Here is a 23507-nt window from a genome sequence, read left to right on the forward strand (position 1 = left end):
CCATTATGACGTCATAATGCGACAAGTAAAAAACTTCATCCGATCAAGATGAAATTTCTTGAGCATCATCTAGGGATAAATTGATGGAGGAAAAAATAATGTGAAAGCGGGTTTGTATAAAAGCGGGAAGGCGGAGGAAAGCGGTCATCACTGCCAGCAGTTATAAAGTGGCAGTTCTAGTTTTATTTATTTATTGCAAGCAAATGGAAGTGAAGTGATACTGCGTGCGGAATCCTGCAGGGTTGTGACATAGCCTTCGGTGATGAAAATGTCATGACGTCACTCGGTCAATTGACTAGAGTGATGCCTTGCATCTCGGCTACAGGTTGCTAAAGGTCTATCGCACGGTCTACCATGTGTGTCAGTCAGTCTTTGCAAGAATTGATTGATTATACTGTTGTTCATCCAATACGGGTTTTGATGAGACTAAAATGGGTCTGTGGGTTTTCAGAAACAAAACTGGGACAAACCCGTGAAATGTGGGTCACTCTTCATCTAGGCATTAGCTTGCACAGTCTTATATGGTGGCTACAAAGATATCCACAATAAAGACCTCTTCTTTAACTATGAAACCTGTTGGCTTTCCTTGATGTCGTGATGCCTTGTTTTGTGTGATCTATGGCTATGGTTTAGCCTAAAACCTATAAGGTGGAAGGTAGTAAGTGCCATGTGCTGCATCTTCAATTTGGATATTCACTGTTCAAGAATGTCAATGTTGTGGTCTTCAAGGGTCTTTGGAGGAAATCGCACGTCGTGCATGAAACACCGTCAGTGGCAGTCTTCACAATGTACATCTGTTGGCAAAATATTGGTTCACGAGTTATCAAGTGACCACTATATTCGTCGTGTGTGTGTGTGTCTGTCTGTGTGTGTCTGTCTGTCTGTCTGTGTGTGTCTGCCCGCAGCATAACTACCCGATGATATCATCCGATCTTGATGAAACTTGGTTGGGAGGTTGATATCATGATCTAGTTGTGTCCTGCCGAGAGTGGGCGTATTGCGCCCATTGTGGGCGGAGCCACGCCCGAAAAAGATGTCTTCTTAGGGGGTAATCAAGTTCAAGCTACATCTTCTCCGAGGGGTTTGGTGGAATCTGACAGGGGTTTCGATATTTGGTTAGGCCAATGTCATGTGTCTAGCCCTACGGAGCTCGATTTTTCATATATATTTTTCATTTTAAAAATTATTATTATTATTATTATTTTTTTTCATTTCATTTTTCACCGAATTTTCGGTAACTGTTTAACTAACCTCATAACTGATTATACATTATTTTCTATCTCATTTCAAGGTCAGTAACCTTCGTTTTGACATTTCCGGGCCTGGCCTGTCCGGGCCTGTTTCGGTTACAGTCCGTCCTTTGTCATTGAATACCGCTCGCTCGTGAACCATCGTCGTCTCCTGACTTGTTATTGTTATTATTATTATCAATTTATCATTATTATTACTTTGCCACCGAAGGTCGACGTAGGTTATGTTTTCACCCTTGTCTGTTTGTCTATCTGTCTGTCTGTGAGCAGGATATCTCAAAAAGCTATGGACGGATTATCATAACACTTCGTGGATGGGTTGTTGGGTGACAAGAAGAAGCCGATTCGATTTTGGTTCAGGTCCGGATGCAGATCTAGCCTATCAGTTGGATACAAAACGTAAACTGTTCAGCCTGGCGGAACGATGCCATTCTCGTTGTTATTATGAAAGATTGAGATCATCATCATCATCATCATCATCATCATCATCATCATCATCATCATCATCATATTCTTTACCTTCCCATACTTTTTACAGAATTCCTATACTACCAAAACGTTTATTGGACAAAGTTTAGGTGGTTTGCCATTGCCTTCCAGGCAGACAGGGCAGGAATTTGAAATTCATTCATGGTGCCGGCGATAGCTTGCCTACTCCACACAAAGGACACAGTGGGATATTTAACATCCACCAACTAATAGCGGCAGATGGGACGGCCAGTTTAACGGCCGTCCGAGGGACAGGAACACACCAATGAATTGCCCTGCATGTGAAACACCAGGATGACAGTTTATAGCTGAGCTGAGATTCAAATGCAGGCTAGACAGCTCAGAGGTGAGTGTACATACCTGTAGGCTATCCTGCCAGCCCAATGAGATAATACAGACCCCTTAAGGACTTTCTAAATTAATTCCAAACTGCCCCAGGCTAAATGGGTTATGTTTGCCAATGTCTTACTGATCTATACTTGCAGAAGCCTGGAGAAGCGTGGTAAAAATAACACAATAAAAAAAGAGGAATCATTTTATTTTTCGCTGGTTGAAAGAGCACAAAATTGGAGCTTAGATATTTCTTAACAGCAAAGGAAATTATTTTGGGAGCAATTTAGGTAGCAGTCTGTTGCCTATAAACCGTCCACGTTCAATATTTTGTCTTGATTGAAAAAATTATAATTTTCCCTTAGGTTTGGATTAATTTGAAGCAACTTTTACTTAATAACTAGCAAAGATACGCGGTGTTGCCAGGTAACACAGTCGCTTCGCTGACTGAAATATTATGAGAAGGGGTGATAGGGAGGAGAGGAGGGGAAGGGAAGTAGGGAGGAGTGAGGAGTGGAGGGGAAGCGAGAGAGAGGAGGGGAGGAGAGGGGAGAGATAGGAGGGGAGGGGAGAGAGAGAGGTGGGGGAGGGGGAGTGGGGGAGAAGAGGGGAGGGGGTCGAGAGGAGGGGAAGGGGTGAGATGAGGAAGATGGGGGAGGAGGGGGTAGAGAGGAGGGCAAGGGGTGAAGTGAGGAAGATGGGGGAGGAGGGAGTAGTGTAGGGGGGAGGGAGGGAGGACAGGCAGGAGGGAGCAGGAGGATTGGTACGGGGAGAGCAGGAGGGAGCAGGGGTAGGTCGCGAGCAAGTTCACCCATCGCTTCACTGAATATTGAGGAGGGGAGATATTCTTCATTTCAAGTTTTATGGCATTTTCAGAGCGGCGAGGCTCTATATTAAGGAGAAAGAAGGAGCCTTTGGGTAATCTCTAGCTGAATTTCTTCATAATGCTTTCCGAGTTCAAAGAAGAAGAATCATCAGTGACTGAGTCTCTCCGTTATGCTCTCTGAGTTTGAAGAAGAAGAAGAATTATCAAGAGCTGGATTTCTCTGTAATGTTTTCCGACTTTGAAGAAAAAGGTGCTTGCTGCGTTTGAAGAAGATTTGGGCGGTGTATTTTGCCAAAAATGCAGGAATAATAAATGATCGTTTATGTTGATGTTTTGGGGCGAACCCCCGCTCTAGCAGGGAAAATGGCCTTAAAATGCCTGTTGTTGTTGTTGTTGTTGTGAGTATGTTGATGTTTTGTCAATCTTAGTAGCTGAGTTTCTCCATCATGCTTTGAAGAAGAATAAGTGCTGATGCTTTGTTCACACTGTTTCTCCGTGTTATGTTTGTTTACAATCACAAAAATGAAATTATGAAAAATGGGAATAAAGTTGAAGCAATTTGCAACTTCAATGTATTGACATATCGTCACATCCAAGTACAGACTTGGCATTTAATATGGAATATATATTTTTTCTTGACTTGGGTTTACTTTCTTAACTCAGTATATCAATCTGGTGAGTTTCTTTTACACTTTGGTGATTTATTTGTTAAAAGAACCATGTCACTGATTGTCTGTCGCAGCAAGAAGTCAATAACAGGATTATATCACAGGTGGTGTGGCAAAATGTACGGACAGGTGCATTTGATGATTGGCTTCACAGTCGGGTATACAAGGGTTGTTGCGTTCTGTATTAGTGGAAAACAACTGCTGCACGTTTCCAAAAGTTATTGCCACTTCCTCTGGAGATGGTCCGTCAACTCGACAATGCTGTTTGTCATGGAGTGGTGGCTTTACGAAATTACGGCATGAAACAGCGTGCTATTGCTCGGCAGTATCGTATTACTCAAGGTCAGGTGTCAAAGATCCTGAAACGAAATGCTCAGAGGGGTGTCCCTACTCCAATACCGAGGCCAGGACGTCCCCACAGAACCACAAGGAGGGATGATCGCCAGCTGCACCGGTTAGTCCGCAATGGCCGTACCAAGTCAGCTAATCGGCTTAAGGCTGAGTGGCAGCAACTGACAAATGTGCCTGTATCCAGAAGGCTAGTCAACCAACGACTGGTTCAAGCAGGCTATCGTGCCAGGCGTCCCCTGAGAAAGCCACGCCTGACCAGACAACACCGCCAGCGCCGATTGCAGTGGGACAGAGAGCACCGTCAATGGCAGCCAGGACACTGGAATCACGGGATCTTCAGTGACGAGTCTAGATTTCTGGTCTATCGTCAAGATGGCCGCGTCCGAGTGCGCAGACAAGTGCATGAAGCCTACAACAAAGATTGTATAGTGCAAGAGTCCAAGCTGGAGGTGGTGGGGTGACCGTTTGGGCTGCTTTTCATGCAGGGGGCAAAACTGACCTGGTTGTTCTGAATAGAAACCTGAATCAGTTCAAGTACAGGGCCATTCTGGAAGAAACATTGCTTCCATTTGCTCGTGCAGCCTTTCGAGGAAACTTTGTCTTCCAAGATGACAATGCACGGCCTCATCATGCTCGCATGATCCAACACTTTCTTGCTGACCGTGGTGTAGAGCATATGGAGTGGCCTGCCATGTCCCCGGATATGAATCCGATAGAGAACTTGTGGGCAAAATTAACGCGTCAAATCGACCACTTGGACCAGCAGCCGACCTCTGTGCGTGAATTGCAGCAGGCTATTGTCACTGCATGGCAAGCAATTCCTGTCCAAACCTTGGCAAATCTCGTGAACAGCATGCCTCAACATGTACGTGATCTTCTGAATGCTCGTGGGGGTTACACGAAGTACTGAACTGTAATTTTACTGTCCGTAATCCCAGTCGTAATTTAACATTTGTTTTTGTTAAAAAATTTTTTGGCTAATGTGCAAAATAAAGAGATACTTCTGGAAAACGTACAGAAGTTTAACACAGTACTGTCCATGAATTGAGTTCGATATCAGTTCACATCACTTTCAAGGATCAATTTATTTGTTTCGAAATGTCAAATGTGGTTTTTGTTTCTTTTAAAGGTCACATTAACAAAATCTAGAATAATTTCAACATAATTCCAATGAACTTTTGGTTCTAAGACATCTTGAAAAGTAAGTTCACCCCCACAAAAAAAATATTCCATATTAAATGCCAAGTCTGTATATTACGAAAGTGCATTGCTGTACAAGTATTGCAGATCCCAGTAGAGTGACATCCTATCCTATGAAAGTATGAATTAAGACGATAGTCCAGAAGGAGGGACACATCCCTGGACATCTCAACAGCATATACAAAGCACCGACAAATACAAGGCATACATACAAAGCGCCGACAAATACAAGGCATACATGCAAAGTGCCGACAAAAGGACAGTTATTTAAAATTAGACTTCAAATTATTAATCACATGTAGCACAGATCCAGGTAGAGTGACACCCTATCCTGTGAACGTATGAATTAAGATGACAGTGGAAAAGGAGGAAAGACAGCCTTGCTTACATAAATAAATACACTTAGTTATAAGAATCGCCAATTCTTAATTTTTTTCAGATTTAACTCCAGATTTCGATGCTCAGTTTACAGGATCAAATTCTGAAATCAAAATCCAGATTTCCATTATATGCTTTAATTTGTCCATGAGAGGTCATAGTGGTTGCAAGGCAAGGCACATTTGAATAGCCCGAAACAAAATGGTGGCTTAAGAACCAAGCGATGTGACAGAGGGCTGACCAAGACGTTGCACTGCCATTTTAGTAAGGCATATATATATATATACTAGCTTGGCTCGGCTCGCTGCGCTCGCCTCACCAAGCGTCGATACTGAGGAACGGGCTTATTTTAGCTGAGGCTAATGACTGTACCTGAGTTGCTGTGTTGTCATGATTTTCACCAATCATAATACAAACATGTATTTGTTGTGTTTGTGATATTACATTTTTATAGGCAATTTAGGTTGAAGATTTAGGTTGAAAAAATATATAAAATTCAAAAAAGAACCCCTCAGCACATACATATGGGAGGGGTAGGTGCAGACTGGAAGTTTGGGACGATTACACCTCACCACCACGTAATTCAAAACACCTCACCACCAAGTAATTCAAAACACTTCACCACCACATAATTCAAAACACCTCACCACCACATAATTCAAAATACCTCACCACCAAGTAATTCAAAACACCTCACCACCACATAATTCAAAATACCTCATCACCAACTAATTCTAAACACCTCACCACCACATAATTAAAAACACCTCACCACCACGTAATTATAAATACCTCACAACCAATTAATTCAAAACACCTCACCACCATGTGATTTAAAAACACCTCACCACCATGTGATTTAAAAACACCTCACCACCACGTCATTTAAAAACACCTCACCACCACGTCATTTAAAAACACCTCACCACCACATAATTCAAAATACCTCACCACCACGTGATTCAAAACCACCACAACGTTATTAAAAACACTTCACAACCACAGAAACAAAAGTTTGAGGGAGTCGTTAAGTGACAACACAGACACTGCCCAGATGTGTAGATATATAGATAAATAACTGTACCCGAGTTGCCGTTTTGTCATGGTTTAAACCAATCATAATTCAAACAATTATTTTGCACAAATGTATTTGTAATATACGTGATATCACATTTTCTAAACAATTGAAGTTGAAAAAAAAAAATTTCCCCAAAAAATTCCCCCCCCCCAAAAAAATAAATTTGGAAAAATTTTCAAAAACAAATACCCTTGGGACATACCGACGGGAGAGATATGTGCATTCCAGAAGTTTGGTACGATTTCACAAAAGTTTGAGAAAGTAGTTCAGTGACAACACAACACAACACAGGACAGACGCTGCACAAATATATATATATATATATATATATATATATATATATATATATATATATATATATATATATATATATATATATATATATTGTTGTTGAGTATCTCCGAAATTGTATTCAAAAAGGATGTTATAACACACCCAAACGCCCAACTTTCATCATTGCAATCTGTTGGTGGTCCAGGTGTATGTATGCAAAGTTTGGGGCTGCCGGGTTTCATGGTAGAGGAGGAGATGCACACACACACACACACACACACACACACACACACACACACACACACACACACACACCCTTTTATTATTATAGATAATGTTTTCTCTCCGATGAGTGTTTTTTGTGTTTCAGTATGGGATAGACAGGCAGAGAGGTGGCATTAGTGGGGGTTACGTTCCTGTAAAATGTCGAGAATGTTGAATCCGCGACTGTGGGGATATTCTTTCAATGAACAAGTACAAAAAGTTTTAATTAATACAAAAGCCGCGTCGATGTTACACAATGCCTAGATGCAGCTGTGCCTATAACGTCGATGTTATAGGCACAGGACATTCCTATTGATTCGATTACTTGATGTTATTTTTGTGCAAAGTGAAAGGATATCTCGGCAATTTCCCATGTGTGGCGACGAATTTTTAATATATCTCGGCATTTTCCCGTCTGTTATTTCAGGCGGTGTATGACTGACCATGCCGCGATTTAAAAAAAATATATCTCGGCAATTTCCCGTGTGTGGCGACACGTGAACGAAGCTATGCTCCTCTCTCCACATTATTGTGACGACGTATAAATTAAATATTTCATCGTGACGATTGTCATCAAATGGACGAATTTTTAATATATCTCGGCATTTTCCCGTCTGTTATTTCAGGCGGTGTATGACTGACCATGCCGCGATTAAAAAAAAATATATCTCGGCAATTTCCTGTGTGTGGCGACACGTGAACGAAGCTATGCTCCTCTCTCCACATTATTGTGACGACGTATAAATTAAATATTTCATCGTGACGATTGTCATCAAATGGACGAATTTTTAATATATCTCGGCATTTTCCCGTCTGTTATTTCGGGCGGTGTATGACTGACCATGCCGCGATTTAAACAAAATATATATATCTCGGCATTTTCCCGTCTGTTATTTTGGGCGGTGTATGACTGACCATGCCGCGATTTAAAAAAAAAAAATCTCAATGGACTTGAAGTTACAGGCCTTTGAGAATTCATTTCGTTCTATAAAGGGCAACTTTCATCGGATTTTCTTCCCGTTTTTTTTCAACCGAGTCTAAAACTATGTTAGCGACTGTGAAAAATGAAATGATATATCGAATTTGATTTGAAATAAAACTGTGTGAGAGAGGAAGACACCACGGGCCTACAAAACAGGCCTCAAAGCTATGCGAGTTAATAAAATGGTGGATATTTGTTTATATGAAGCCTCTCCCAGAATGTGTGGAGCTATGGTTCCCAGAATGGGTGGAGCTTTGAGGTTTTGTCTTCTCTGCAAGAACAAGAACAAGAAGAAGAACAACAACAGCAGAGGGCACTCTATGACCAGCGTCTGCGACGCGGCTAAAAAAGGGGGATAGGTTCCCAGCAGTTTGTGATTCATCAGGAAAAAACAAAAATCGTGTGAAAAACTGCGAATACGCGAACAAACCACGAATACGCTTGCGAAAAACCGCAAATGCCGAATGGTGTGGTGGGGGTGCTTTACGTGTGTGGAATATTATTTTAGCTGTAAGGTACACAGCTGGTTGGAAATGGCTTATGCATGGCTGGAAGTGGTTTTACACGTAATAATAATAATAATAATAATAATAATACATTTATATTATATAGCGCTTTTCAAGAAGCCCAAAGACGCCCAAAGCCCAAAGCCCAAAGACGTAATGTGTCGAAGATGCTTTTAGAAGTGATGTGCGTGGATGGTGGTATTTTCATAAGGGAAAATGTTGAAGATTTTACGACCATGAATGCACATGATTACAGTTTTCATGAAATGCTTACAAATAAAATTCCAAAAGGTTAGCTCACTCTTTTGCTGCAAGTATCATGCTACTTAATGGAAAATGAACTGTTTATGCTTCGTTCTTGTGTGATCGCCGAAGCGCGTCTTGAGCCCAGAATTAGTCGCCGTTTTAACTGCTCGGGGTTTAAGATTGAAGGATTATAGGGTATTCTGTATTGTATTATGAAGATAGACGTTCAGTTTAAATGTGCCTAATTTTAAACATACTTTAATTTTAAACATCACAGCCTTGTGGTAGAATTTCATTTTATTTTAGATTTAAAATAAAAGTTCATTTTTACTTACCTTCGATGAACCAGCCTCGCTTTTTATTTACTTTATTTTATTTATTTTATTTTAGATTTAAAATAAAAGTTCATTTTTACTTAGCTTAAATGAACCAGCCTCGCTTTTTATTTATTTTATTTTATTTATTTTAGATTCAAAATAAAAGTTCATTTTACTTACTTTCGATGAACCAGCCTCGCCTTTTTATTTATTTATTTTTATATATTTTATTCTAGATTTAAAATAAAAGTTCATTTTTACTTACCTTCGATGAACCAGCCTTGCCGTTTTATTTATTTATTTTTATATATTTTATTTTAGATTCAAAATAAAAGTTCATTTTTACTTACCTTCAATGAACCAGCCTTGCCGATCGGCGCAATATTTACACCACATTATAGTCAGGTTCACTATGTCAATAAATTATATTTCGTTCAAAATCATGGTAGATTAGCAAACCTATACATTTTTGGAAAGGTTATAGCATAAGGAAACTAAAAATCAATGTTTACGTTTGGAGAGAAACCTGTATGGCGGCCATTTTGGATTTTCAAAATGGCCACTGTAAAATACATATTTTGTTCTATTTCTGCCTCTAATTACCCTAAAAACTTTAAAATATATACTAAACCTATATTTTCAGGGACAAGGAATCCAATGAAAGTATCAAATTAGTGCTATGGGGAATGGTAAGACACGAATCAAAGGTTTTGAATTGCAAAATACTGTCTTTATATTCGCGATAAGTTGCATAATCAAATACATGTTATCATTTTGTACAGGCAGTTAATAACATCAAAATGTGTCACAATAATTCATATCACCAAACATACACAGGCAGTCAGCAAAATCATATATACACATGCAGTCAGTATAACTTCACATCTCCACAGGCAGTCAATGACAAAATATACACAGGCAGTCAATGGCATCAAACATACACGATTACAGAATATGCCATTTAGAGTTCGTCATCACTGTCCTGTGTGTCGTATCCGACAATATAGTCCGCATCGTTTTCACAGTCCGTTCCACACAAGCAAAGGTCGGTCAAATTGATTGGCAAATCGAATTGGTCGAATGGTCGAATGGTCGATCGAAACGATTGGTCGAATGGTCGAATGGTCGAATTGGTCGAATGGAATTGGTCGATTGGTCGAATTGGTCGAATTGGTCGAATCGAATTGGTCGGAATTGGCAAATGTAAACATTGATTTTCAGATTTTCCATGTAATAACGTTTCCAAAAATGTATAGGTTTGCTAATCTACCATGATTTTGAACGAAAAAACATAGTGATCAGTCCGCAATGTATAGGTTTGCTAATCTACCATGATTTTGAATGAAAAAACATAGTGAACCTGACTATTACAGGGGATGTTTGATTATTGAGTATGTCCTTAGACTAAAGGAAAGTGTGTAGACTAAAGGAATCATGAGACTTAAAACTAAGCAATAAATATATAATTAAATAATCACTCGTTCCCAAACAAAAATAAATGATAAAATAATTATTTAAGAAACCAAGCAAACCCACTCCCCATGTCATATTCCATCTAGAATCTTCTTCCCCCTTCCCTCTCCTCCCCATGTAGAGAGTTTGCGATCGTCTGTGAACCAGGCCTTTTCCTTAAGCAGAAAATACTTACATAACAATATTAGCCCGAGGTCCCTACCCATAGGTGAAAAGAGATAATCAACCAAGTACCAAGTAAGTCCAAGGGCGGGTAGGAATATTTTTTGCCCGTGAAAAACCGCGAATACACGGAACTTGTGAATGCTGTGACCGCAAATGTCGAATATATATTCCGCAAATACACTATATATATATATATTGAAACTCTAGCTTGAAATATATATACATATATATGTATATATGTATATATATATATATATATATATATATATATATATATATATATATATATATATATATATATATATATAGACACTGCACAGATATATATATCTGCATTGCAATCTGTGCAGATATATATATATATCTGTGCAGTGTCTGTCTTGTGTTGTCTTGTCACTGAATTCCTCCCTCAAACTTTTGTGAAATCGTACCAAACTTCTGGTATGCACCTATCTCTCCCATCGGTATGTCCTAAGGGTATTTTTTTAGAAATAATTTCCTATTAATTAATTAATTTATTTTGGAATTGTTTTTGGAAATTTTTTTTTTTCAACTTCAGTTGTTTATAAAAGGTAATATCAGGTATATTACAAATACATTGTGCAAAATAATTGTTTGAATTATGATTGGTGTAAACCATAACAAAACGGCAACTCCGGTACGGTCATTTATCGATTTATCTACATATCTGGGCAGTGTCTGTGTTGTCACTTAACTACTCCCTCAAACTTTTGTTTCCGTGGTTGTAAAGTGTTTTTAATAACGTGGTGGTGTGGTATTTTTGAATTATGTGGTGGTGAGGTCTCGCGAGATCTCGCGAGATCTTGCGAGATCTTGTCGGAGCTGTCACGGTTTTTCGAAGCTGTTCCATGATCTTCACGCACGCTCGAAGTTAAGTAATTGTAATTGTAACAGTAAAGTAAATTGTAACAGTAAAGTAATTGTCACATTTGTATTTTTGTCGAAACTGCATTTATCTTACATGTGTGTACCTTTTGCGTGTCCCTCGGGAGATTTATCGGTGTTAATCTTTCATACCTGTATAAAATAGTCGAGTATTTCGTGCCACGCGGCCTAGTTGTTGAACCTTCCGACCTTGAAGCTTGGTTCTCTCCGGGCATCCAAAGCGGTTATTTTTTCATTCGTGTGTTTGTCAAATTTCAACTCGTTATTTTATCGTCCATGCGTTATTGTTTGTTTATAGTTAGTTTTGGTTTGAATTTCCTGTAACTCGTAATTAATTAATCGTGTTCTGCTCCTCATGTGCGGCCTTGTACCTCCGTCGGTGTTTGTTAACTTAAGTCCCCTACATCGTGTTTTGCTTGGCTCTTTGTTTTTTCCCTTCTACCCCGAACATAATACTCTTTGTCTAACGTTTTAAATCCCCACCCTCCCCCCCCACAAACCCCGTCCCCCTCTAAAAAAACCAAAAACATTTATTTTCCTTTCTCCACGCGTGCTGTTGTCTCATCCTGTACTTTCTGTCCAGGTGTGCCGTTCGCCCCGTCCCCATTATCTCCTTGCCATCCACCTTTTGCCCTGTTCACGTGACTCGTGGTGGTCCCTCTCGGCTCTCCCCCCATTGGTATTTTGTGCATATAAGATTGTTTACGGTTCTGTTTCAATATTATTTAAATATGTTTAACCTTTCCCCTTCAGTGTTTTATTCAGTGGTATATTACAACACGCTGTTTTTCTTCCTATTTAAAAGCCTTTTCTCAATTTCCTCTCCAACTCATTCCACGTCAAAAAAATAGAAATTCAATCTTTTATACATCTCCCTCACTACATGGTCTAAATTCACATTCATTCCACCCCTCCTCCATCGTTCTGAATCGGATTGCTAACTTGAAAATCACAACAAACCCAATTTGTTATCAATGTTCGTCTTTCATTAATCATCCACTTTCTAAACTCCCCTCTTACCCCTCCCCTCCAAATCCCCCCCTTGCACCTACACTCCTAAACTCCCCCATTGCCCCTCCACTCCTAAACTCCCCCCTTGCCCCTCCACTCCTGAACTCCCCCCTTGCTCTTCCCCTCCTAAACTCCCCCCTTGCCCCTCCCCTCCAAATCCCCTCCCTTGCCCCTCCACTCCTGAACTCCCCCCTTGCCCTTGCCCTCCTAAATTCCCCCTTGCCCCTCCCCTCCAAATCCCCCCTTGCCCCTACACTCCTAAACTCCCCCCTTGCCCCTCCACTCCTAAACTCCCCCCTTGCCCCTCCCCTCCTAAACTCCCCCCTTGCCCTTCCCCTCCTAAACTCCCCCCTCACTCCTCCCCTTCAAAACTCCCTCCCAACCCCTCCCATTCAAATCTCCCCCCATACCATTCCTCTCCAATTCTCCCTCCTCCCCTCCTCCTCAAAGCTGCCTCCTCCCCACTTCGTCTCCCTTCTACCTCATACCTCCACCCCCCCCCCAACCTTCTACTTTCCTCTGCCCCCCCCCCTCAAACAACCCCTCACTGTGCCTCATCCCTTCACCATCAAACCTTTCATCCTCCTCATCCTTCCCTTCCTTGGAACTCTTCTGTAATCTCTGACACAATATCAACTGCTCTCCCTACCTCCCCCTCTCATCCTTCATCTTACCCTACTCCTCCCCTCCCCTGTCCTGTACCCGATGCTCCCCCTCTCTCTTCATTAACGGTATGGACCTCAAACATCCGGGGCCTTCGCTCAAACCTGACTGATCTCTCCATACAGGTTGCTTCTGACAATCCAGACTTGATCTGCTTAACAGAGACTTTCCTCCTTCAAGATGTCTCTGATTCCTTAATATCTCTTCCTGGTTACTCCCTCCTCCGGTATGATAGACCTGAGCCTCGTCCTGGTGGTGGGGTGGCTATCTTTATCAAAAACTCTCTTCTTCACTCTCCTTGCACTGCCCTCTCTCCTCCTCACCCCCAGGAGTACCTCTGGCTACGGCTGCCTCTCCGCTCCCACCTTTTGTTCATATGTGTTCTGTACCATCCCCCAAACAGTGATGACTCCATTTACATTTCACTGTCTGACAACATGGACCAACTTCTATCCACTCATCCCAACTCTCTCTTCCTCATATGTGGTGACTTCAACTGTCATCATGCCACCTTGTTGGGTGTGGGTTCCTCTCTCACCAGTCATGGCACCTCAGCAAAGGACTTCTGTGACTCACTGGGATTGACACAATCTGTCAATTTCCCGACCCGGATCTCAGCCAATGGAGTATCTTCTCTTCTAGACTTGGTTATGACAAACTTCCCTGCTAATGTCTGCTGCTCTTCTTCTGCTCCAATCGGTTCTTCTGATCATGTGCTTGTCAAAGTGGACATCTCTCTGGCCATTCTCAGAGAGCCTCCTCAGCGTCGACGAGTCTGGCATTTCACTCAGGCCGACTGGGACGGTCTTCAAGCAGCCATCAATTGTCTGGATTGGTCTCCCATCTCCACTGCCTCTGACATCAATTCTTCCTGGGAATTCTTCCAAAGCAAACTGCTCTCTCTCATGCACAGATTTATCCCATCTCGTCTTCGGTTGTCTTACCCTTCCTCACGTCCATGGTACACTGAATATTGTGGTGAGGCAGTTGCCCTGAAACAACATGCCTTTGCCTCTTGGAAGGCTAATCCAACTGAAGGCAATCTCATTTCCTTCCAGCAAGCTCGGAACCAGTGTGTGTCTACCCTCAGGAGTGCCAGGAAGCACTATCTCTCCTCACTCAAGAATGAACTCTCAAATCTGTCTCCTTCCTCCAAATCCTGGTGGCGTCTGGTCAAATCCGTTTCAGGTGTTTGTTCCCCCACCATCCCCTCCCTTACCTCAAATGGCCACACAGTTGATATCGCACGTGACAAAGCCGAATGCCTCAACTCTGTGTTTGCCTCAAAATCTTTCGTCCCAAACCCATCTCTCTCTGTACCCATCTTTCCCAGTCGAACCCAACTGCTCCTGGACTCTGTGTCCTTCTCTCCTGACAAGGTGGAGGAGCTTTTGTCTAACCTCGACTCTGATTCTGCAACTGGACCAGACGGCATCAGCCCACAGGTCCTAAAATCCTGCTCTGCCACTCTATCTCACCCTCTCTCTGTTCTTTTCACCCTATCTTTTGCTCAAGGTCATCTGCCAGCATCCTGGAAATCAGCAAACATTACCGCTTTACACAAAAAAGGTGCAAAAACAGATCCTTGCAACTACAGACCAATCAGCCTGCTCCCAATTATTAGCAAAATCATGGAATCCATCATTGCTTCGGATATGAAATCTTTCCTCTTCTCCAATGGCTTGATCTCTGATCATCAATTTGGTTTCAGACCAGGTCACTCTACTCTGGACATGCTGCTTCTGCTGTCTCAACAATGGATGGAGGTCCTCAATGCCAAACAGGAAATCAGAGCTGTTTCCCTTGACATATCACGTGCCTTCGATACGGTCTGGCACCCAGCTCTACTCAGCAAACTCTCCTCCTATGGTATCCATGGAAATCTCCATGCATGGCTTGCGGACTTCCTCTCTGGTCGTAGTCAACGTGTGGCCCTGAATGGATTTCTTTCATCTCCCCTTCCTCTGCAGGCTGGAGTTCCCCAAGGCAGTGTGCTGGGCCCTGTGCTTTTTCTGGTCTTTATCAATGATCTCTCCGACTCTCTGGAAAATCCTCTCTATCTCTTCGCTGATGACTCCACTCTCTGCCGCTCCAATCCTCTTCCCTCAGATCGGCAGTCTGCAGCCTCCTCACTCTCTGAAGACCTGGACAAAATCACAGACTGGTCAAACAAGTGGAACATGTCTTTCAATCCTGACAAATCTCACACTCTTACTATGTCTCTCCGAAAAGATCGACTGGACAACCCTCCCATCTACTTTCTCAACAATCCTCTCCAAGAAGTTCTGTCGCTCAAGCTTTTGGGTCTCACTATCTGCCATGATCTTTCTTGGGAAAACCACATTTCCAAGCTGGCCTCCAAAGCCAGTCGCCGACTGGGCATCCTCCGTCGTGCGAAGTCCTTCCTAGGCACACCTGAGCTCCTCACCACATACAAGGCTTTCATCCGCAGCTCAATGTAATACTGCTCTCCCCTATGGGCTGGTGCTCCTGCCTCACACCTAGCTCGGCTTCACGCTGTTGAAACCAAAGCTTTCAGAATCATTGGAATCTCCCGCGATGAAGCTATGTCTGAGGGCCTTTCACTCACTCACCGCAGGCAGGTAGGTGGTCTTTCTGTCTTCTACCGACTCCTCTCCGGCCTTGCTCCCCCAGCTCTCTCTGTGCTCTGTCCCCCAAATATTCCTACAGGTCGCAGAAGATCTGCCAGCAACCCTCTGATGGTCAAACTGCCGAAATCTCGGCTCTCTGCTCACCTTCACTCTTTCATTCCTCTTTTCTTCCGCCTCTGGAACAAACTCCCACACTCCCTTCAATCCCACTCCTCCCTCCAGGTCTTTAAAACAGCTGTTCACCACCATCTCTTATCTTCCCCCATCCAAAACCTTGATCTTTTCTACCCCCACTAATTCACCCCAGCTCCACCTTGTTTGAAATTCCAACTTTTTTCCTGGAAGTCCTAGCAGTGTCCATATGTTTTATACCTCTCCCACCCCCCATTCCCATGCCCCCCCCCCAAAGCCCTCTCCCTCCCACAGATCTCTCGATGTCTCCATGTCTCTCGGTCCCTGCTCTCAAATGTTGTGTGTGTCCTTCCCCCTCTCTCCCCATCTTGTCTACCGCTCCCGATGTTATTTGTTTTATGTGTTGGTTTGTCTTTCTGTGTGATTAATGTTCGCTCTTTCACGAGCCTCGATCTTGTATCCCAAAAAAAGAAAAAGAAAAAGAAAAAAAAAGGTGTTTTTAAATGATGTGGTGGTGATGTGTTTTTAAATGACGTGGTGGTGAGGTATTTATAATTACGTGGTGGTGAGGTGTTTTTAATTATGTGGTGGTGAGGTGTTTTAAATTTGGTGGGGGTGACGTGTTTTAAATTATGTGGGGGTGAGGTATTTTAAATTACTTGGGGGTGAGGCGTTTTGAATTACGTGGTGGTGAGGTGTTTTGAATTACTTGGTGGTGAGGTGTTTTGAATTATGTGGTGGTGAGGTGTAATCGTCCCAAACTTCCAGTCTGCACCTACCCCTCCCATATGTATGTGCTGAGGGGTTCTTTTTTGAATTTTATATATTTTTTCAACCTAAATCTTCAACCTAAATTGCCTATAAAAATGTAATATGACAAACACTACAAATAAATTTGTGCAAAATAATTGTTTGTATTGTGATTGGTGTGAGTCATGACAACACAACAACTCAGGTACAGTCATTATCCTCAGCTAAAATAAGCCCGTTCCTCAGTGACGACGCGCGAGCCTCACCAACCTAGTATATATATATATATATATATATATATATATATAGTCATAACCAAACATAATTTACTCCATACAAACTGAAATACCATGAGGAAACTTAAGGTCATACTCCAAAGTATTTTTATGGCTATGGATTACATGAGTTCAGGCTTTACCTCCTCAACTACTTCCGTGAAGATGATGTTTTGTTATTACCCATCATGCATTTAACCATATTTTCATCTTCTTACAGAGTCACTTTCTGACAGTAAAACAGCAATTCATTTCAAATGTTATCTCAATATAAATTAGAACAAGAAAAGATCCATGCACTAATTCACGCCTTGACATGTGCTGCACCTGAAGGCGAGAGAGGCCTGCAAGACCACGTGGCTCCACTGTCTGGATCAGGTTCCCAGAAAGGTCTAGCCTTCGCAGGTAAACAAGGTGCCTCAGAGCGGTGTATGGTACATTTACCAGCCCGCATCCAGTTACAGCCAGTTCAGTCAAGTTGAGCCCATATAGACTGTCTGGCCCCAGTGACTCCAGTTCTGGCCACGTGGCTAATTCCAACCGCTGTAGGGCAATCATGCGGGAAAAGGAGTTCGGTGGGACGATGGTGGTAGGAAAGTTACGCAGACGTAGAGACAACAACTGGGGAACAGCGGCCAGTGCCTCACTTGGTACGCTCGTGAGATTACACCTCTCCAGCACCAATTCCTGTGTGGAGGAGTGTCGGGAAACATGTTAAAGACCCAATGTTTCGTTTTTTTTTTTCACTTCAATCAAAGGTTGTTGCATAATAATGACCACATAACATTCGAGGAATGAATAATCCTTACAGTTGCATCAAACAAAAGTCTGGCCTTGCTATAAGACTCATCAGTAAAGGTCCATGTAGATGTAACTAAGAGCTTGATGGGTTTTGGTAAATGAATCTCTGTGATCTTTGTTAATAATTTAAGTGTTTTCGCTAATTGATGTAATTGTTTGTTTCTATATCTTGTTTACGTTATTTGTCTTATCACACAACAAGTACACAATATTGCTGAAAGTATTGGGACAGCACGCTCTGCCTTGAAATAGACCGTCCCAGTCTGGCTGTGCATGTTTCCCACACGTAAAGCAGCAGGTGTATGTGTGAAGGCCTTTTCCCAGGTATTGAAATTCACTTATAATCAAGATGGATGAGATCAAAAGTGAACAACTGTTCAATGGCGAATGGTTATTGGATCATGTCAGAGGTTTGCACCTATTCCTTACAACAAGCGTTTCCAATTCAACTGTACATAAGGTATACAATAACCTTAAAAAATGGAGGACAGGGTCATGTGAAATGTTGAAAATAGACCCAGCAGGCCAAGAAAATTGGCAGATGAAGCCAGAAGGAAATGTAAACATAGAATAACGCAACATTAGGTGCTTATCAACCAAAATGTTGTATAAAGTGTTTATGACGGGATATGAAGAATCCTTGTTGCCAAAGGTGAACGAACACTCTATTAGGAATCGAACAAACAGTTGCTGTTAATAACCCTGAATTATAATTCATTTTTATCCAAATATAGTCTGCTGATGCAATTGATTTTCTTCTCTCTTCAACTATGCTCTCTCTTGTACAAGATTAGGCCTATAATCTCGATTTAGCATTACTTTGCTATTCAATAGTGAAAGTGAAAAGCATTTTGTGGTATTTGAGAGTAAATATATGTATATTTTTAAGCTATACCATTTTGGATAACGGTTGTCAGATACTAATACTTATAATTGTGACAAAAAATACCGTGTGTGTATGTCATGTGTGTGTATAATGTATATATATATATATATATAGGTGTGTGTGTGTATATATATATTATATATATACTGTATATGTGTGTTTGTCAATTAGATTCATGAACAGGATAAAAAAATCAAATTGATATATGTGGGAAAATTACATGCCCAGACCAGGAATCGAACCCAGGTCCTCTGAAAAAACCATACCAGTGATCTACCATTTGACCTACCCAGGTAACCCTGACTGAGCATGCTGCCAACCATAGGAGCACCAACGGCCTAAACACGAGAGGGTCTTCCTCCAATGGGGGAACAAATCCATGTCCTCTATTATAAACACCACTTGGGGCGTAGTGAAGCAATTAGATGAATGAGGAGGATTAAATAATTAAATTTAGATGGTAGAGCATAGGTGCGGTTTTCCAGAGGACCTGGGATCGATTCCTGGTCTGGGCATGTAATTTTCCCACATATATCAATTTAAATATACTAGGACGTGCCCGTACGTGGGTGCCCGTTCCTTGCCAAAAAAAAAAAAAAAAATGTCTTCGCCCATGCATGCATGGGCGTGCCCATGGGCCCATGGGCGTGCCCGTAAGTGCGTGATGTGACCGTACAATGAATGTATCGTCCCGACGCCGCAGCTCGGATGGCGCTGCAGTTAATCGGGCCTGTATCGGCAGAGTTATTATAAACGTGTACTACAATCGATCGTACCTTACAGCGTCTGCTCGCCACGTTCAGCATCAGTACGTCGTCACTATGACTATCCGTAAGTCCGGAAGTGACGTCCTCATTTGACTGTCCGGAAGGTCGCATATCGCAGTTACGATGAATCGCAAATTAGTTTTAATTAGTTTTAAAACATAGTTTAACGCCAACATAGTTTGCCAACGTGAAATAAATGAATACGCTCTCAAATGTGCCGTCCGAGGCAGAGTCTGTTCGGCACGTTCGGCACACGTGATAGCTCGCTGCTCTCTGATTGGTTGAATCGTTTTTTGGACATAGCTCGGTAACTACTTCTCCGATTAATATGAAACCTTGAAAAGGCACATCCTCAGGTCCCCAGCAATATACCTGGCAAGTTTAAAGTATATCGGACCCGTGGTTGTCGAGAAACAGCGGTCACAGACACACAGACATACACACAGACATACACACAGAGATTACTGGAATTATAGATACTAGGGCATGCCCGTACTATATATATATCTAAAATTATATCCCCCCCCCCCTCTATTTACATGAAATGGTTTGGTCCATTCGCAAAGCCAAAGCGAACGGCTTGCGAGTACGGTGGCAATCCCCCCCCTCTATTTACATGAAATGGTTTGGTCCATTCGCAAAGCCAAAGCGAACGGCTTGCGAGTACGGTGACAACCCCCCCCCCCTCTATTTACATGAAATGGTTTGGTCCAAAGCGAACGGCTTGCGAGTACGGTGACAATCCCCCCCTCTATTTACATGAAATGGTTTGGTCCAAAGCGAACGGCTTGCGGAGTTTGGTAAAGAAATCGCCATAGCTCGGTAACTACTTCTCCGATTAATATGAAACCTTGAAAAGGCACATCCTCGGGTCCCCAGCAATATACCTGGCAAGTTTAAAGTATATCGGACCTGTGGTTGTCGAGAAACAGCGGTCACAGACACACAGACATACACACACACATACACACACACATACACACACACACACACACACACAGAGATTACTGGAATTATAGATAGATATGTGTAGGTATAAAACATTCTTCAAACAAGAAATGCAACATTTCAAGAAATGCTCATTTTTTCTTTCCTTTTTCAATACACTAGCAAGTTGCCCGTGCCGGTATGGGATTCTGAACGGGATAGGGATGGAGGTGGCAAAAATACAAATGGCATCTCTGTTTACGAACGGGCAAGCTGGAAGCAACAATTGACATTTATTGGCACATCTGATGCAATTTAAAAGCTCGAATGGCGGCGAGGTTCTCCTTTTCAAACGGTTTGTTCGATATTTGTAGATGTTTTGTGCCGAGGGTCCGTAATAAAATATTGAATTGGTGTCAAAGGCGGTGACCAATTACAAATGAATAGTAGGATGCTTTATTTAGTAAGAGTGTTTTTTCTTACTAATACATGCTTATTTATTGAGAAATGAAAAATGTTTGCATGTTTTTAACTATTGTTGGTATCTCATTACACAACCATTTGAAGTATTTCATCTTTTATGGGGATTGTACCTATTGCCAGTGTGAGCTCAACCTTGGCATGTAAAGTTCTCACTGGAGCTGATTCTGGTTATGGTAAACTGCCTTGTGATGTCAGCAAGGTGTGCATCAGCATTAGGCATGCCATGTTTCATAGTGGGCATGTCAAAGGAGCAGTTATGTTTGCACTCCCATTGGGGATTGTCTATTGGTGATGAATGCCTTTCATAAATATAGTGGATCACAAATGCAAAACTGCAACGAGTATATCTAAAGAGTGAAACATTTAGCCATTTTCTGTTATTTTCACAATGTTCCAACAGATGGCAACAAAAAGCAGGAAGAGTCTGCATCAGTGTTCTGTTACTTTAAGAGATTACAAATGAGAAGTTTTCACCATGTTCTCAGCCAATGTCCCGAACTTAGAGATCACTAAGACATTAGACAAGTTGGATACAGTTATACTTTAAGTTAATTTGTTGTTTTGTCATACATGTGGCTCACCTGGAGATTGGTTAGACCAGCAAAAGCCCGGGGAGCGACATAGACTAACTCGTTATCACCAACATCCAGTCGTCGAAGTGCAGAGAGGCCTGCAAAGACATGATCCAGTAGAACGACCAACCGGTTGTCTCCAACATCAAGGTGTGTAAGATTGCCAAGACCAGCAAAAACTCCTCCGGGCAGAAGTTTCAGACGATTGCGACGAAGTCGGAGGCGCTGTAGACCAGGCAGATCTACAAAGATACCTGGTTCAAGTAGTGAGACACTATTATCACTTAAGTCCAGCTCTTCGAGCGAAGAAAGACCTGCTAGGTCACTCGTGGAAACAGTTCGAAGCTTGTTCTTGCTGAGATCCAAACGTCTGGTTTCGCTCGGAATGCCAGCTGGCACATTCTGGAGTTTTCGCCGATGGCAAACTACAGCGCGTTCTGCTGGCCAGCAATCACATCGTTGAGGGCAGGCAATAACTTGGGGGAATGGCAGGGAAGCAAGAACAACCATGGTGGCAAGCAGATTGTAGAGTGTTGGTGCAGCCATCTTACCCAACTATTTCTCCAAAAGTTTCTTCAAACAAAGTCGTGAAAAAGGCCAGACAGAAACCTAACAGACCAAAGCATGAGCACGAAGTCCCCTTTGCCAGCTATGAAACCTGTTTGCTGTCAGATACTTGGCCCATAAGCCAACTTCCTTTCAAGGGTTTTTGAAAATGGCTCTTGTTCCCTCGATTTGTTTAGCGAACGTCTGGAGCATACAAGGTGGAATGTTTATGACTTGCACTGAGAAAATCTGCACCAATCCATCCACTGCCTTCTCCAGGGAAGATGAAACACTTGGCAATGGGATGGATTAGCAGAGTGTCTGCCACGTTTAAAACCATCTGGTGCCTTGCTCAAAGTCCGGGTGGTCCAAAAGCATTGCTCACTGGTTGACACTACTGCTTGATCGACTTGATTTAGTAGAAGCAGCAGTGGTTTTGCTTGGGCCTGTCAAAATTTGCTCACGTCTCCTGTGTCAATCAGTTTGATGGGCACGGTGTGATGCACCAAGCAACATGGAACGGTGTTACGATTGTGGGCAATTGACTCTGGGGGCGAGTCAAAGAGGAAAGTATGAAACTTTGATTCCAAACTATAACATATGACGAATATCAGTAGAGCTTTGTAAGTACTACGGGAGCTGTGTGAAGGAAATCGAAATGTTCTCACACATTTAGCGAATGCAATTGGTAGTGGGAGAAGGAGAGGGAGGGCATCATTTTTCTTCTGTTTCGCTCCCTTCTCATATGACAGAAATTGGTTTGGTCGTCGTACCTTCCTAAATGCCCTTTTTGCTGCAGTCTGAAGTGTTACAAATGTGCCCCTGGCTACTATGTGCCAAGATGGATTATTATTTATTTTGTTGACAAAAGGCTAAAACACGTTACACAACTTGTAAGCTTTTTGAGTATATCCTGCCACTTGCCTTGGGCAAAACTCACTGATTCAAGTCGTCATGCTCGCTTGTACGCCATGCCAACATGTAGGCCGAAATAACTTTATACAAGCAAAACCGAGAAAAATGTCATAAAACTTTAAATGTGCTCTGCCTGGACGTGGATGTGCACAACGTGGAAATGTGTTCTTTCTTCTTCCCCCTGATTAGCGTGAAACAAATGGAATGTTTTCTCCTTACAGGATGCCCGAGTACCTTCTTTCCAAAATATTGGTCTAAATGTTCCTTTGGCAGCGACGCTTCTGTACCGGTGTCGGAGTTTTGCACATTATTGCTGCCGTGCCTGATAAACGCCGCAAAATGGCTGCGCTCGCTTAGTAGAATCGAACAGGACAATCTCCCTGCAGTGGTCCCTTGGCTGTAGGCAGATGAGTTTCGGAGACGGCCATCTGTTTACAGGGCCACAAGTGCACTTGGGAAGATTGG

General features: G+C 42.2%; 1 protein-coding gene across 1 annotated transcript in view; it reads right to left on the reverse strand.

The window, feature by feature from the left end:
• LOC137433442 (leucine-rich repeat and immunoglobulin-like domain-containing nogo receptor-interacting protein 1) overlaps positions 1-22127 on the reverse strand; it is an 84181-nt gene extending 62054 nt beyond the window's left edge. The window contains exons 1-2 of the mRNA XM_078785204.1: positions 21591-22127; positions 17473-17832 (exon numbers count right to left, since the gene is read on the reverse strand). Of these exons, the coding sequence (XP_078641330.1) occupies positions 17473-17832; positions 21591-22127 (897 nt within the window). The remainder of the gene's footprint in view (positions 1-17472; positions 17833-21590) is intronic.
• Positions 22128-23507: the final 1380 nt, after the last annotated feature.

This window comes from Myxine glutinosa, chromosome 10 (assembly GCF_964187855.1).
Source record: "Myxine glutinosa chromosome 10, kmMyxGlut1.1, whole genome shotgun sequence".
NCBI classification, from domain to species: Eukaryota; Metazoa; Chordata; class Myxini; order Myxiniformes; family Myxinidae; genus Myxine; species Myxine glutinosa.